General features: G+C 37.4%; 1 protein-coding gene across 3 annotated transcripts; it reads right to left on the reverse strand.

Moving 5' to 3' along the window:
* Positions 1–750: 750 nt before the first annotated feature.
* LOC126817682 (uncharacterized) lies at positions 751–12,301 on the reverse strand. 3 transcript variants are annotated; one of them, XM_050544803.2, is made up of 11 exons: positions 12,196–12,301; positions 11,101–11,222; positions 9,732–9,865; positions 8,174–8,390; positions 7,710–7,843; positions 6,647–6,863; positions 6,169–6,338; positions 4,766–4,991; positions 3,690–3,815; positions 2,869–2,948; positions 751–1,722 (listed from the first exon to the last, which is right to left on the reverse strand). In XM_050544803.2, exons 1-11 carry the CDS (start codon positions 12,231–12,233, stop codon positions 1,693–1,695), a joined length of 1,494 nt encoding a protein of 497 aa, XP_050400760.1. In that variant the 5' UTR covers positions 12,234–12,301; the 3' UTR covers positions 751–1,692. The 3 variants fall into 3 exon arrangements, with proteins under 3 accessions (XP_050400760.1, XP_055954290.1, XP_055954291.1); XM_056098315.1 differs by lacking the exon at positions 11,101–11,222 and having other exon boundaries at positions 12,196–12,285; XM_056098316.1 differs by lacking the exon at positions 12,196–12,301 and having other exon boundaries at positions 11,171–11,200.
* Between the last annotated feature and the right edge of the window lie 5,203 nt (positions 12,302–17,504).

A 17,504-nucleotide genomic window follows, 5' to 3' on the forward strand; every position in this document is an offset into this window, starting at 1 on the left:
TACAGATTGTGTATCACGGTATCTGGACCATAGCCTGCTTATGACAGACTGAGAAACATTCATCGTCCGCGCCACAACCGCCTGTGTTGTGCCGATCTGTAGCATGCCAAGAGCACGTAACCTTTCATTTTGGGTAAGCCGACGCATATCAAAATTTGTTTTCTGGTCACTAAAACAATTAAACTGATGTTTCCACCCTGGAATTCAATGCCACAATGACTGTAACATTCAAAGTCAGAGTCGTGCAAATCTTGGGTTGGACCCCCATGATGATCCCAAGCATCACCTGCATTCCATGCGGTTGCTATTGGTTCGTTTGGGCGTCACATGTAACTGGAAATGTTTCTTCTGTTAGGTTCTATAGTGACTTTTTTCGTAGTCATTTGCATATTTTAGTATTATGCCCCCAAAATCAAATATCCCCTACTTTTTTTGAATAGTATAGTTTAGCCTGTCTTGTAATTTTCACCATATGTTTGGCGCAATATAGCCCGGTTGGAGCTGACGTGCCATAAAACCACATTTCATTTTATTTCCGTCTTTATCAGCCCAGTTCGGAGCAGAACATTAGGACGTTAAACCCCATTTCATTTCATTACTAGGACCAAGGATAATTTGTACAACATTAATTCTATCCACAAATGATCGAACAATGTAGAGAGACCATCAAACATCGTCCCCACAAGTTCTCTTGGGTTTGTTTTTTTTGCAGTCGATGTCTGATCAGAAAAGTTAAACACCATATGGATATTTTTGTTTGTATTTTAATATAATTACAGTAAAAATATAAAATTAGTTCTGAATGATAAAATCAACGACTAAAAAGCATACAAATATATCATATACTGTAATACAAAAATATATTTTTTTATATATGGATTTAATTGGTATAAATTTGAAATTTGCGCGGAAATCCATATTTCATATAAACATAATTCATGTGATTTGTCAAAGCTGATTTGAAAAAGTGCACGTATATCTAACACTATTTATGGAAAAACAATTACTGGTTTATTAACACGCAAGGTTATTCCATAAATAGTCTTAGTGTGTTACTGTTCAATTACTTCATCCCACTTAAAGAAATTCTGGCGTATTTCTAACTTTTGATTTTGCTTAAAGAGATGCAACAGTTCCTTTAAAACAACCAAGCTAGTTTTGAGTTGCAAGTCTCGACCGAGTAGTCATATTCGGCAGTTGTGAAATTCTCCAATTTATCTGGGTAAATTCAATCAAAATAATCGTTAATTTAATGAAGCGACGGCTACTAGCATTCTTTCGTAACCAAATACGAACGAAATCCTTACGGTGACGTTACCTATTTGTATCACAAATATGACTAGAATGAACTGAACAAAAAACATCCTACTATTCTGCTCCGACCTAGCTAATAAAGACGGCGAACTAAAACAATGCTTGCGGTTTGTTATTACGGCGGCAAGTGAGGATATGAGATACTCTCTATCGCACGAACATGGGGGATAATCTGTATCGCGGGAAGACAGGCTGACAAACATGGGTGACGATACACTTAAACAATGGTCGACGAACAATAATATATCACAGATTAATATATACAATTAAAAACATAAATACATAAATGACAATCAATATAAAACTGAACTTAAAATGGACATAAGGTATTTAACATTTTTTTTTTGTTTAAATAACCGATGCTGTTCACTCCGTCTACTATAGCTCATTCAATGGAATCGTTTCCTGCTGTAAAAATTGATTAAATATATTTATGTACCACTGTAGTTAAGATATATAAAGTGAAAATATATTAGGCAGCTTTCAACAATTTCTTAAACAGTTCACCGAAGGCTCATTAAACTGAAGTGTTTAGCTTCCGCGTTTTATATTTTACAGAACTCAGTTTTATCGACAGCCAATGAAAACGAAGCTATTTCAGTTACGCCAAGGAACCACCAAGGCGAATTCAACAGGGTTATATAATTCATGTCAACTAAAGGTTTGGGCACATCAAGGACTTTCACCGGTGACAATCTGTGAAATAAAACAAGCAGCCCTCCCATCACCAATTCCACCACTGTCGTTTCGTTATACGGGTGCCACATTTCAACGAAATTGACACCAGATGGGCATACGAATATGACATTTTGCGCGACCATGGCTCCGAACTTGGTCAACAATAAATCAACAGCTGAAGCAAGTGCGATGGCACCCGAACCACACACGAAGGTAATACGAAGATGTGAATTTTGTATAGTACTTTATACCCACAGGACACAGGATGGTCCTGTAGAGTTGCTCAGGACGGTGTTGTTTGTAATTTAATGGTGTATATATTTGGATACTATAGTGTGTGTTCTATATGCGATATCAGCAATTTGTCCTATCAACGATCGGTCTGTATTTGTAAGTTTGTAGCAATAAATCAGTAGATAATGAAGCATAGTTGATGCTCATGGGAATACCAATTATTCGTTGAACTATTTCACTCCCGAATTCCACAAATATGTACAATTCAACAAAAACGAGTTCCACCAACACTATATTAATCAAGGTTTGTGAAGATCTACACAAATGAGACTGGGGTTGAGTGACCGAATGGTTAATGCGTGCGCTTTGGATAGTAAGGTATGTCTTTGAGTCAAGTGACGTGGTTTTGATTCCCCGCTTGAACATACCAACTCCTATTACTAAAGACTCCTACGCTGAATTATTGAAATAGAATTGAACAATTTGTTAGTTTCGGAATGACCTAGTTTCCCCCTCGCTCTCTCTCGTGAGACTGGGTTGGGAATATGGGCCGTGCTTACGGAGGTTTCGTGGCACACAGTATAAGTCGGGCTTAGTGATAATATATTTATTACATGCAGTAACCACTACTGGTTTTGTTACCTGGTCTGTTGTGTTGTTTCCCTCTTTCGTATCAGTGTTGTTTTCCCCTATGCAACATTTTATTTTTTGTCTGACTGAATCTGGAAATATAAGACAATATTTGTCAAAATTATTATACAATATTCAGTTTGTCAAATTTATAAACCAGGGAATCTTCAATATCAAACCCAAGAATACCCAATAGCGTCACCATCCGCTTACCAAAACCGTCGAAAACCACAAAATACATTTAAAAAAACATATAACTCGACGAAAACATCAAATAAAACAAAAATATACAATCAATGGAACTTAACATCTTATGCTTGTATATTTTGAGACTAACATTTGCATTTACTGAGCATAGTTATTTTTAGTTATTAGAAAGGCAAGTGTTTCAATAGTTCCTTCAGGAACTGCCTCTGATCGGACGATATCCGCTGACAAGTCACGTCCGTCTCTACATAGCTGTAACTAGTGTTTCAACAAAAATTGTTTGTCGAATGAAGAAAATACTAGCCTACCTTGTCTATGAATAGAAAGTATCAAAATAACTTATAGATAACATGGTAAAGATTAGAGGGACCATCTTTCTGAAACACCTCATTTGGAACCTGTGTGATCTTTGAGGACACGGGACAATAGCCTAACAGTTAAACGTGATCAGTGTTTCTCATCACACAATTGTTAAAACTTGGATTTTAAGTTCTGACTCCCAGTAAAGTTATTTGTGTTAGGAACCAGCTATAGATACGAACTGCATACTATTATTGAAATATTGATTTTTCTATATTAATAAAAGCCGACTACTGTAATGCCGAATAATATACAAAAAGCCTCACCATATCGTTTGACCAATACTATTATTACTATTACTATTACTATTACGACCAGGAATACAACAGCCACAGTTATACCAACAATTTCCCAGGAAGATAATCCAGAAATATCTTGGACGAATACCTTTTCTGAAATGACAAGAACGCTGATAACACTACAATGTAGAATACATTTGCCACTTACATAAAATAGAAATATACTCGGATAACCTTGTGAACCAGTACTTCAGGCTTGTTATTTTGGTCAAAATTTAAAATATATGACGCAACTACAGATATTTGTTTTTCTTTTGTACAGTCATGTTTCCACTGAATCCAGTTTAGTTGACACGTCGGCACCTGGATTAAATGTCAGCAATAAGATACAACTATAAATATATACAGAGCATAAAAACGTCCCATATAAATAAATTTAAAACAGCGGTCTTATTAATTTAGGTATCAACCGCGAGGCTACGATATATGAATTAAAACCATCGAATAATCGAACTGTTCATCTATAATAAAATCGCCAAGTTTCGCAACTCTCACTGAATTAAAGTTATCGCGCCCTAATGCATCGATCTGTGAATGTGCGTCCTTCTGCGTAGCCTCGCAGAAAATATTAATCATCGAACTCGTCCAAGACTTCCACAAAATGGACATTTACGCAAAGATTATACATTATTTCTAAAATAAGAGCAGGGCCCTTGTGCTCCAACATCTTGATCAACGGGTCGTATAAATTTGTTCATCTCTGCTCTACTAGAGCAGAAAATTAACGTCTCTACTATAGCCCCAGCAGAAACTGCTCATCATCATAGTTAGTCAGGGTACCAATCTAATGGAACATCCAAGTTAAACTCACATTCAATCCGAGCTCCAAATTCTGGACGAAAATCATTGTAATAAATTGGTGAAGAGATGCACATTTCACGGAATATCATAATGTGTAAGACTGTTAATATTGCGAATGGAAACTTAACTCGAACTAATTTCTTAATGGTATTGTTGTTTTCTGCTAGGTCATCCTCACTCCTTATGCGGAAACACATTTGTACTTACAGTGTTTACAGTATATCCCTAAACGTGCGAATTACCTTTGAGCAAGATACCCCAACTACTTTCTTCTTTATCATGAAAGATAATACGACATATATAGAAATAATTAAAGTCTTCCCTTGATGCATTAAGTAACGTTAGAATAATCTGTCCTTCAATACCATTGGTAATATTTCGTTCTGTTTTGTTAAATGTCAGTCTACTTTCACCATCTGGTATTGTTGGTAGAAAATTGCCTCCTTGCCAATATCCTATCTTATCAATCTGTAACATAATACATCTGTTTAAAATGTTGGAACCACAAATTATATGCGGCAAACACAAAATGCAAACCCAAAATCTTGTAAAGGATATTTTGCATATTATACAAAGGAATAGCTAACTTTACACCTGCGCCCGCTCTAATCAAATGAACATGAATCGCTGCAGGGTTACAAGGTAAGCAAGGCTATATTCAGCAATGTGTACCATATATAATTTATGGTGATATCTGCTGCATATAATCAGAACACAGTGACCTTAACTTAGCAACGTGTTCGCTTACGAGCAAATATTTCAGATTTCGAGGAATCGGACATAAGTCACTACTAGTAGTAATACCTTTCCTTAAGAATGAAGGAGAGCTCAGTATCCTGTCCAGTTACCAACAGTCAGCATTCGTCGCCGCCGTACCGGCACAAACGTGTTGAGAGAGAGAGAGAGACAGAGAGAGAGAGAAAGAGTTTAGCACCCACTCGACACAAACTAGGTCATTTCGGAACTAAAATATGTTTCAATTTTATTTCAATAATTCGCATGCGCGTAGGGGTCTTTAGCAGTGGGAGGAAACCAGAGGACCCGGAGAAAACCCACGAGGTTGGACATGCGACCCTACTCCTTGCTACGTACAACCGGGAAATCGAAACCATACTATACTAGTCAAGTGCCCTGGTTTCTATCCCTGGATTGTACGTGACAATGGCAGGGTCACCGGTGCTTATCTTTCTGCGAATTATTGTAGATGTTAATACATGAACTAGTCCTTTCTTTCTTTATTCATCCTGCCTCTCGTGCAATGGGGGGGGGGGGCGAATGGTTAGCGCGCGCTGTATCATACGGTCTGTCATTGAGTCAACTGGCGGGGTTTCAATTACCCGGTTGTACGTGACAAGGAGTAGGGTCGCCTGTCCAACCTCGTGGGTTTTCTCCGGTTTCCTCCCACTGCTAAAGACCCCTACGCGCACGCGAATGATTGAAATAAAATTGAACCATGTGTTAGTCCCGAAATGACCTAGTTTGTGTCGAGTGGACGTTAACCCTATTTCGCTCTCTCTCGATCAATTGACCTCACCGTTATGTTCTTCTTATTCTTACAGTTAAATAGTTATTTCCCGTTATGATGCATCATTTAATGTCATTAAGTATTAAATAACTCATAACAATATACTTCAATTAACAATACCTTTCCGCCTTTCTCATTCTTACGGTTAAATATGATCATGTCTATTGATTCTGTATAGTTATAATTCCAAATAAATGTAATGTTATCTTTGGGGTGTCCGCTCATGTTAGTCACGTTACTAGATACACCAGGGTCTGAACTGTTTGTCACGTTACTAGATACGTCAGGACCTGAAATAGAAAAAAACAGGTTGTCAAATAAAGAAACTGTTTGAAATATGTCAATGCATGTGAAGCACAAAGACCCTAAAGTTTGTCTTTCCGGAAGACTGTGTGGGAAGCTTGGCCTTCTAAATTCGTTTCAATATGGGTGTTTAAACCTGTCTGCTTCGTCATTAATTACATACAAAATTCCGTAAATACACATCTTATTTAAAATTGTTAATACATCGATTTGGAAGCCACGTCTATTTTCTCTGTATTCTGAAATGATCCGCATAACCAAAAGATACAGTATACACAGTATTAATATTACTTACCACCAGCAAGGAATATACCAATGCTAGAGCTTGATTTTTTGTCATTAAAAACAACCTTACAGGTGTAGTTCAAGTTGTAGTCTCCTGCTGTTGTATTTAGTAATGTCAAATATATGACACCTTCCCAATCACCAGTTTTATTGAACATAACTCTTACTTTCACGCTAGAAGCATTTCTATTAAAGATGCCATCTTCCCAAACTCCAAGGGGGTTAAGCTAAATAAAGAGTATTAGGATCACCAATTTTATTGAACATAACTCCGGTTATCAATGCATATAAGATTCCACAGATCCTAGATGAACAGTCTACAATACATAGGCGAATTATCCTTTAGGATAATAAAGTATAGGTAAATATCCAAAATACATTATTATTCTAATGTAAAGCGCCTAATGTCCAGAGAGCTATGTTCATTGGCGCTAAGTTGCTCAGTCCAGTCCGGATATTACAAGTCATGAGGGAATAAGAATGTTCGCCCTGAGTTTGATAGTTTATGTAACATAATTAATGCCACCCAAAGACTACTTTTATTGATATTATGATAATAACTTGTAAAGGTGTGCTATGCGAGTTGTTCGTACAATTTATAATTACCTAACTTTCCAAAATATGTCTGTCAGCAGGATTATCGCAACAAAATGTTTTGTAGATGCATCTGTCATATCTATCAGCTGGTTATTGTTTTGTACACAGCTTTTAACACCGTTTTAATATTATGGAAAATTCCTTGCATTTGTTTAATGAAGATACTAGTTTTCTGGCATGTTCTCATTTGGGGGTCTAATATAATCAAACACTATTCTAGACATTTTGCTTGGAAGATGTGAAAATATATAATGTTTGAACATTATATATTTTCACGCATTATCTCGCAGATAATCGGATTAACTAATGTATCTTCTTTTAATATAGGTGTTGTGGGGCTGTATTGAGACAATCACGACCATAGATTTAAAGAGTCCCACATCTCGGTTTAACATGGGGTTAATCCGTTTAATGTTTTGATGTACAACTAAGTATCACTTTTAAAAAGTCTAACAATCTTGTTCAATCAACATTACCTTTCCGTTTTTCTCATTCTTGCGGTTAAATGTGATCATGTTTATTTCTACTGTATAGTAATAATTCCAAATAAATGTAATGTTATCGTTGGGGTACCCGCTCATGTTTGCCACGTTACTTGATACATCCGGACCTGAAACAGAAAAAAAAAACAGGCTGACAAAAAAGTAAACATGTGCTTATCTTTTACTGTTTGAAATATGTCAATGCAAGTGAAGCACCAAGACCCTAAAGTTTGTCTTTGCGGAGGACCGAGTGGAAAGTACGGCCTTCTAAATTCGTTTCAATATGGATGTTTCAATCAGTCGGCTTCGTCATTAATTACATGCAATATTCCGTAAAAACACGTCTTATTCAAAATTTGTGTTAAAACATCAAATTGAAAGCCACGTCTATTTTTTCTGTATTCTGAAATGATCCCCATAAACAAAAGATAAAGTATACACAGTATTAATTTACTTACCACCAGCAAGGAATATACCAATGATAGAGCTTGATTTTTTGTCATTAAAAACAATCCTACAGGTGTAGTTCAAGTTGTAGTCTCCTGATGTTGTATCTAGTAGTGTCAAATATATGATACCTTCCAAATCACCAGTTTTATTGAACCTAACACTTACTTTCACGCTAGAAGCATTTCTATTAAAGATGCTATCTTCCCAAACTCCAAGGTGGTTAAGCTACAATAAAGAGTATTAGGATCACCAGTTTTATTGAACATAACTCCGGTTATCAATGTATTTGAGATTGCAGCTAGGTTCCACAGATTCAAGATGAACAGACCGCAATACATAAACATCGAATAATTATTTATACAGAATGGTCTGAAACAGTAAAACATTTAAATTGGAATATGCCTTAAGGGTAATAAAATATAGGTAAATATCGAAAATACATTATAATTCTAATATATAGAGCCTAATGTCCAGAGAGCTATCATTGGCGCTAAGTTGCTCAGTTCAGTCCGGATATTACTATGAGCGATTAAGAACGTTCGTCTATAGTTTATGTAATATAATTGATGTCAAACACAGACCACAGACTTACTGGTATTAGGATAACAACTCGTACAAAGACAGCCTGTTAGAATATATTTCCCAAGACTTTGAAGTGTTATACACTAATTAGACTCATAAAAATCTCACTCCCAATAAAAGTGCCTCTATTATATTACGTATAACATATCTGGTGAATAACGAACTAACATTACCTCTTACAGATACATCTGCACAAGCAAGACACTTCTTCAAATTATTTATATAGCCATGGGCACACAATGAAATGCATGGGGGTGAATTTAACTTAAGACATAAAATGCGTAAAACTAATATAAAAAGAGTTTAATAATGGGACACGAATTAATGGGGAATTAGTTAACATTAGATAAAGAGCTGACGGTTCTCGCTATAATAGTTAAAAAAATAGCGATTTCATTTTAGGCTATCTTCGATCCTCATTACTAACGTTGAAAAGTCTCTATTAAATTATCCATCACAAAATGTATTCAAATCCACTAAATATCACGGGCTAACTATGGCATCTAGAACTGATTATGGTCTGGATAAGTCAATTAATGTCTAGTTAATAATTTAAATAACATTTCGGGCCTAAAGAAATACCCACAATAGGTAAATTTAGCTGTTGCATAATGTATGTCTAACAAAAGCTATGACTAAACACCATCTAAAAGGGAATGTGCGTTTTTGTCCTTTTTTGGGGGGGGGGGGTAAAGTAACAATTAATAGATAGACAGATGAAGACAAAGCATGCAAGATATTGTATAAAAGTTAATAATGTTAAATAGATAATCGGATTAACTAAAGTATCTTCTTTTAATACGGGTGTTGTGCGGCAGTATAGAGACGAACACGACCACAGATTTATAGGGGTCAATGTGTAACTTAATCGTGAGGCCTACATCTCGGTTGAACTTGGGGTTAATCCCTTTTATGGTATGATGTATAATTAAGTATCATTTTTAAAAAAGGCTAACAATATACAAGTAGTTCAATTAACAATACCTTTCCGTTTTTCTCCTTCTTACGGTTAAATATGATCATGTGTATTGGTTCTGTGTTGTTATATTTCCAAATAAATGTAATATTGTCTTTGGGATAACCGCGTATGCTAGTCACATTATTAGATACGTCAAGGCCTGAAATAGAATATAAAAAATTATCTGAATGACTCTGAAATAAGTTGCATAACGATTGATCTTGTATTCTATTAGTTTTTAACGTCCGCTTCCAACGAGGGTGATATCACAGACAAGTTGTCTTATTCTTATTAGTTTAGCGCACGTGCATGGGTTTTTCCTGTTGGAGGAAACTGGGATACCCGGATTAGACCCACGAAGTTGAGAAGGCGCCCCTATCTCTAGTCACATACCTCATCAAACCAGGTAGACATAGACCCGCAATACCCTGGACCACTGGGCACCTCTAATTCCGGTGTATTCCCACGAAGGCGCAGTTACAGAGCGTGGCCAAAATTAATCCTTCCCACGAAGGCGCAGATATCCACTTGTTGGCTTTCGTTTGAAGAGGGGCTTGTTGTTATTAGGACCCAATTAACGGTGTTTAAGATTTTACGAATTTATGTTCACTCTGAATTTTATTCACCAATTGGCAACTAATGATTAAAATCATCCAAGTATTCAATATGAATCTTAATCACCAATTGAATGATGAATGTCATCAAATCACCCAAGTAGTGTTCACCTATTCGCTTACTCTCAATCAGTGTCATTTTTAAAGATGTATAAAATTCCGTTACACTATCCGAAATTCAGATAATATTCTACAATAGCAAACGCATAACGTGAATTCAACTTTGTACCTACAAATCGCGGAGGACGATATCAGTGGAACCCCCACGACACAGAGGAGCACAGAACCAACAACACTCTCTGGAAGGATAGCATGCAAGAATCGAGAAGCTATAGTTGGAAAAGCCCATCCGAATGTTTTTGAAATGATAACATTTTTACAACAAGAACAAAATATTAATGAGATTTGAATCGTTCAGTATGCTGGGGGACAGGAACCACCAATGAAGAGATATAAATATGCTCAGATCCAAAGCCAGCTCCAGGAATTAAAAGGACGACACGAGGAAGAGGAATTGACTTTAGTCGAGTATTTAGACAGGGTGTAGTTATGTTTTTATTTCTTATGCCAAAAATGATGCTAAAATGTTGGTTAATTAGTTACATTGGGGATTATGAAAGTGTAAATTCTTATCATAACAATCTATAACACCATTGTTACGTTTTTAATCCATTTTAATCCCTAGGGGCTGGATTCCCACGAAGGCGTCGAAAACGACCTCGTTAAATCCGTTACGGTCAATAACTGCGCCTTCGTGGGAATAAACCCTAATTCTCATTACGATTGAGTTCGTTCTTTCCTTCTAGCATTGTGTCCATATTTGCAAATCCACAACTGCAAACTATTAGTACCATTAAATATAAAGGACGTGTGTAGTTGAACATGTTCAACACAATCATCAATCTGAAATAAATAACCCTAGATTAGAACGTTGAACCGAATGACGACACTTAATACAGAAACGTTCTGAAATACCCCGTTTAAATAATCCAAATGTATTTGTTAATATACTGTAGTAGGATTTCTAAATGTAGTAAGATTGCTAGATATTGTTGTTTTTTTTTCTCACGTACAAGCAGTCAATTTCGGCACTTATTTTTCACCATACGTAGTTGTCAGTACCTGATCTGAAAATCTGATGGATTATTAATCTAAATAAACAATTCTTCCAAATCCCCAAAACTGAATAATAAAACCAGAACACAATGTAGTTTCGATACTTGCGAATGGTGATTCTTATTCAAAAAGCCACATCTCACTGAGTATTAATTCTATAAATTTGAAGTTTAACATATGTCAATATGTCCTATAACATGTTTTTCATAATATCCTGGGCCCTTATTCACGAAACCTTAATACAATCGAAATTTTAAGAAATACTGCAATTCGATTGGCTGACCAATATGCAAATTGGATATATGCAAATTGATTTTACTAATCAGCCAATCGAATTGCAGTATTTCTTAAAATTTCGATTGTATCTTCAAGTTTTCGTGAATAAGGGCCCTGAAAGGGTTACCCGACAACGTTCTTAAAATTTGGTCCACTCTACATGGATTGCCTAAATGACCCGAAGAACATTTGCACAAATCTTTTATTTACAAACTAAGCCGGTTAACTTCCGATTAGAAATACAGTAAAAACAGAAATAATGTAATGCAAATCAGTTTATATACATTCATATTACACTATTATATGCGTTGTCAACTAATTGAGTCCCTTACTGGGTGCGAAAGAAAAGCGATTTAACCCCTTTAATAGATGCCATTAAATTACCCATTTAACACAAAGCCCAGCGCACAAATGGCAGGTATAACATGTTATTACGCATCACTTAGTTTATTAATTAGTTATCTAAATTAATTAAAATGATTACCTGATTGGTGAAAAAGCATTCCACAACAATCTTAACATGTTTGATCGGGTTCAATCATAGTCAAATATAGTTGTTAGGTAAGCGTTACCATAACAGTAGTTAGGGGTGTTGGCATACCATTGTTATTTCAAATAATCGTACGGGCAACTTGCCAATAGTACTTTGTTCAAACCAGTGAGATATTGGACTAATGTGACGTAAAAGCTCGTGCTGAGTGTCAGTATTTTAAGATGTTTAATGGTCTCGAGCTTACGACATTGCGTAATATATTGTAAAAACATTCGGGCCTACGGCCCTCATGTTGTTACAATATATTACTTAATGTCTCGCTCTCGACCATTAAACAATACTTAAATACAACTAATATATCTAACCGTATGAGTGACAATGTGAATTCATGTGTTATTAATAGACCCGTTTATCGTGTTAAATATTACAAGGGATTCCTATAATGGGAAAACTTATATATAGTACACTATTCAGAAGGGTGACCCTGTTCAATCCGGTTAGACTAGTATTTTACTTTCTGGCTTCACTATACCCCTTCAGTGCTCGCCCCTACTCCCTTAGTTTTCTCTTTGTAATAACCAAAGCTACATGGTACATCATTAAACGGCCTTGGCAGACATTACTCTTAAGGGGTGTTTCCACATAGATAACCTAATTCAAGTAGATGTGTAAATCGAGAGAGGGGTAGAACTGGTCAAAAAATCTGTTCATCTTTATAATAAATATGGGATTGATTTGATGTATAGCATTGCGGACCTCGTAAGCAGATCAAAATGAACCATCATGTACATTGTCGTGGTATGAAACCAAATTCTATTGAAGCTCAACTATTAAATCAAACGTACAATCTTTTAGTATTTTGTTTCTGCAAGAAACTTCCTTAAGGTTGCCGACTTTTCGTCTTTGTTGCTGACCATCAACACTCAACTGTATCGTAGAGCACATGACGGCGTTTGTGTTATCCGCCACCCCCTTAGGCGTGGCCCACCTGGGGTGTAGGGGGTGATAAGAATATACCCTTCGTGTGTCCTGCGTGTCGTAAAAGGCGACTAAAAGGATCCCGGTAATGGGGCAACGTGTTTGCCGTGCGTTGCGACCCTTGTCGGTGGAGAGTGGAATCCTGGTAATTGAGTGGGGATTTGGCTTGCGAGCCCTTTCTCTGCAACACATTACTTTGACCCATGGTTCACCTAGATGGGAGGTCAGAGTGGCCCAGTCTGATCAATCAGCTTTGGTCGTTTTTCGCTTTGTAGAATGTACCTTTTTCATTTTAATGCTCGATTGTTTATTCACTCAGCATACTACTTACCTTTGTGTCCTTAGTACATTCTACAGAGCGACGGCTTGGGTCAATCAGGTTAGAAAAGTATTTTACTTTCTGGCTTGAGTATACCCCTCGTCGAGCCCTGAGGCCATGCGCAGGTTATCCGCGCTAGTCCTCCCCCTGGTAGGCAGGGAAGTAACCTGGGGGACGACGAAGAGTGAATCAATTTAAAAAATCTTTAATGGATTCCCCAATCCCCCAAACCCCAACAACTGAAAGACAAAAACAGAAACGTCCTAATACTGAGGACGTTTCTAATATATTTAATAATAGTAAAATGTCAAAGTCTTGCTCGAGGTTCCTCTTAATTGAGAGTCCCTCGAAAGACCTATCAAAAGTGTCGCTATTTTGTTTAACCAAGGGTATAGCCGGCGAGCCCAAGGCTATCAAAAAACTTAAGAACGGAAAACTCTTAATAGAATGTGCCAAAGAACAGCATGCTACCATGCTTCTTAAATCATCATCTTTGGCAGACATTCCTATTAAGGTGTATTCCCATAGGTCTTTAAATTCTAGTAGAGGTGTAATACGTTGCCGGGACCTTGAAGGCAGCAGTGAGGAAGAAATGGTACAATACCTTTCTTCTCAAGGTGTACAACACGTCAAAAGAATTAGTGTTCGTCGAGGAGACAAGGTGATTCCAACAAGCACCTATATCCTCACATTCAATCGTCCCGACATACCAAAGACTCTCAAGGCAGGTTATTTAAACATACCTGTGGATTCATACATTTTCAATCCTCTTCGTTGCTATAAGTGCCAAAAATTTGGACACAGCAAAACTGTCTGCAGGGGTAAAGGCACCTGGGCTCGTTGTGGCCATGATGGTCACAAAAGCGCTACCTGCCAGGCTACGTTTTGTTGTACAAATTGTAAGGGAAAACACTTCGCTTATTCCCGTGAATGTCCAGTATGGCAAAAAGAGAAAATAATCCAACAGGTCATGTATGAAAGAAAAATATCTTATTTCGATGCCCGAAAACAGGTAGATTTAACTGCACTTTTTCCCATTGCACCACAAGGGAAAACATTTTCAAGTGTAGTTAAAGTTTCCGTCAAATCCATCTCTATTCAGACAGACTTAACCTGGCCTGATAAGCAGGATAAACCAAAGAATTTGACGACATCAGATCAAATTAAAGGGGTTTCGAGCTCTTCTCAAACATCTGAGAGCTCGATTCAAACTACTTCTCCTTTGCCTTTTGAGGATTCATCTTCATTGCCCCAAACGGAAGTTCCTGGGAACATTCCTAATACTTCCACTGGGAAAGGCAAGGGGTCTCGTCCCTCGCATCACGCTAAAGCTGTTTTCCTGATCCTGCTGGGTCAGAATCGTAGCCTAAGGGTATTCCACCCTAACAGGAACAAGTATTTCTCAGTAAAAAGGAAAGAAAATTGCGTGCTAAGGGTAAAAGGGGTTCACAAGACCCTATTACCCATTTTAAAAAAAAATGGGGTTGATCTGATGGATGGTATTATCGTAGCGGATGTTCATATGAACCCCGCCGGTAAGCCGCCAAAAATAAATTATCCCTGACAATGGTAAATACCATTCTTCAATGGAATTGTCGTGGTTTAAAACCAAATTTTAATGAGGTCCAATTATTAATTCAAAAGTACAATCTGTTAGCTATTTGTTTACAGGAAACTTTCTTAAGGAATTCTGACACTTTGTCTTTTAGAAATTTTGTTAGTTATCATCATCATGCAGTTGGTGATGGTAGAGCTCATGTTGTGTCTCTATTATTCTTAATGAAGATATCCCTCAGAGTCAAGTCACCCTCAACTCGCCTTTACAGACAGTTGCAGTTAGGGTGACTTTCCATATTCCTATAACACTGCCACAGCTTCCTTTTCTTCCCTAGATCTCACCCTTTGCTCTCCGGTCCGGTTTCAGGATTTTACATGGAGAGTAAATGAAGATCTATGTGTTAGAAGATGCAGATGAACCGATGGCCTTATTCACTTCAATTCTACAAGATGTAGCTGAGCAGGCGATTCCAAAAAACACGACTGAACCAAAACGTTTCAATAAACCATGATATAATGACAATTGCAAATCCGCTTTAAAAGAGCGTGATCGTATCCTAAGACGACTAAAGAACCACCCTTCCATGGAGAATATTGCGGCATACCAGATGATCCGGGCGAAGGCCCGTAGAACCATATGTCAAGCAAAGAAGTCTTCATGGCAAGGTTACGTCTCTAGGATCAATTCCCGTACAACATCCAAATCGGTATGGGATGTGATTCGTAGGATTAAAGGTAAAAGTAGCGCATTATCAGTTAATCATCTAAATGTTGATAATACCACCTTCACAACATTTCCTGATATTGCTAATTCTCTGGCCAGTACATTTTTATTTAATTCATCATCCAATTTCTCCTCCAATGCCTTTCTAGGCATTAAACAACAGCAGGAGAAACGGCGACTTAATTTGAAGTCCCGTAATGATGAATGCTACAGTGGAAATTTCTCTGTAGCAGAGCTCCGTGATTCGTTAAAGCGAGCTCCGGACACTGCAACTGGTCCAGATGAAATTCATTACCAAATACTTCAACATTTACCTTTTCCAACTCTCCTAATTTTATTAGATCTTTTTAACCGGATTTGGGTTGATGGGAATTTCCCTCCTTCGTGGCATGAAGCTACAATAATTGCAATCCCTAAACCGGGTAAAGATCATACGAATCCTACCAACTATCGTCCGATCGCTTTAACTAGCTGCATTTGCAAAACCATGGAGAGATTGATCAATCGAAGGCTTGTTTGGTACCTTGAATCCAACTACCTCATTACAGACCTCCAATGTCGATTTCGGTCCCAAAGGAGCACTCTTCATCATCTCGTTCGATTTGAAACGTTCGTCAGGGATGCTTTCATCCAGAAGCAACATTTAGTTGCAAAATATTTTGATCTGGAGAAAGCATACGATACCACGTGGAAACATGGTATCATGCGCGACCTCCATAACCCCGGCCTACGGGGTCGCTTACTTATCTTCATTAAAAATTTCCTGGAAGATAGGTCATTTCTCAGGGAAGCATATTGTCTCCAACACTCTTTGCAATAAAAATTAATACCATCCCAGCGTGCCTTAAACCAGGCGCTCTTTATGTTGATGACTTTCAGATGTGCTATGGTTCTACAGACATGCGGATAATCGAACGTAAGTTGCAGCTTTGTTTGAATTCACTTCAACAATGGGCAACCGAAAATGGATTTCGTTTTTCGAAATCCAAGAATGTCTGCAGGCATTTCTGTCAGACACGAGGTTTGCATCCTGATCCAGAACTGTTTTTGGATGGCAATCGCTTTCCAGTTGTGGATGAAACCAAATTTTGGTGCTGATATTTGATAAGAAATTATCATTTATCCCCCATATTAAAAACCTGAAAAAGAAATGTCTGAAAGCCCTCAACATATTGAGAGTCTTATCAAATACTGACTGGAGAGCAGACCGTAAGGTCTTGCTCCGATTATATCGAGCTTTAATAAGATCAAAACTCGATTATGGGTGTATTGTGTATGGGTCTGCCCGCGAGTCTTATCTCAAAGACCTCGACACCATACACAACCAGGGACTTGGAATCAGTTTGGGAGCATTTCGTACATCTCCAGTGGACAGTTTATACGTCGAGGCACATGAGCCCTCTCTGCACAACAGACGTGATAAACTGGCCCTGCAGTATGCTACGAAAATAGCATCTTTACTAAATCGTATTTCATTTAACACCATATTTAGACCATATCATGAGCATATATATCTGGTGAAGACTAACGTCATTCCACCATTGTTATTCGCATACAACCCCTGTTGTCTGAGGCTGGTATCAGCCTTGACAGTATTGCGAATACCCCTCTCTTTTAGATTCCACCGTGGGCTGTATCTCCCCCAAAGGTCACTTCATAGAGTTACGGTCTAAATATGGTGATTATACTCCCATTTATACAGATGGTTCGAAAGATGGTGAT

This window comes from Patella vulgata, chromosome 1 (assembly GCF_932274485.2).
Source record: "Patella vulgata chromosome 1, xgPatVulg1.2, whole genome shotgun sequence".
NCBI lineage: Eukaryota > Metazoa > Mollusca > Gastropoda > Patellidae > Patella > Patella vulgata.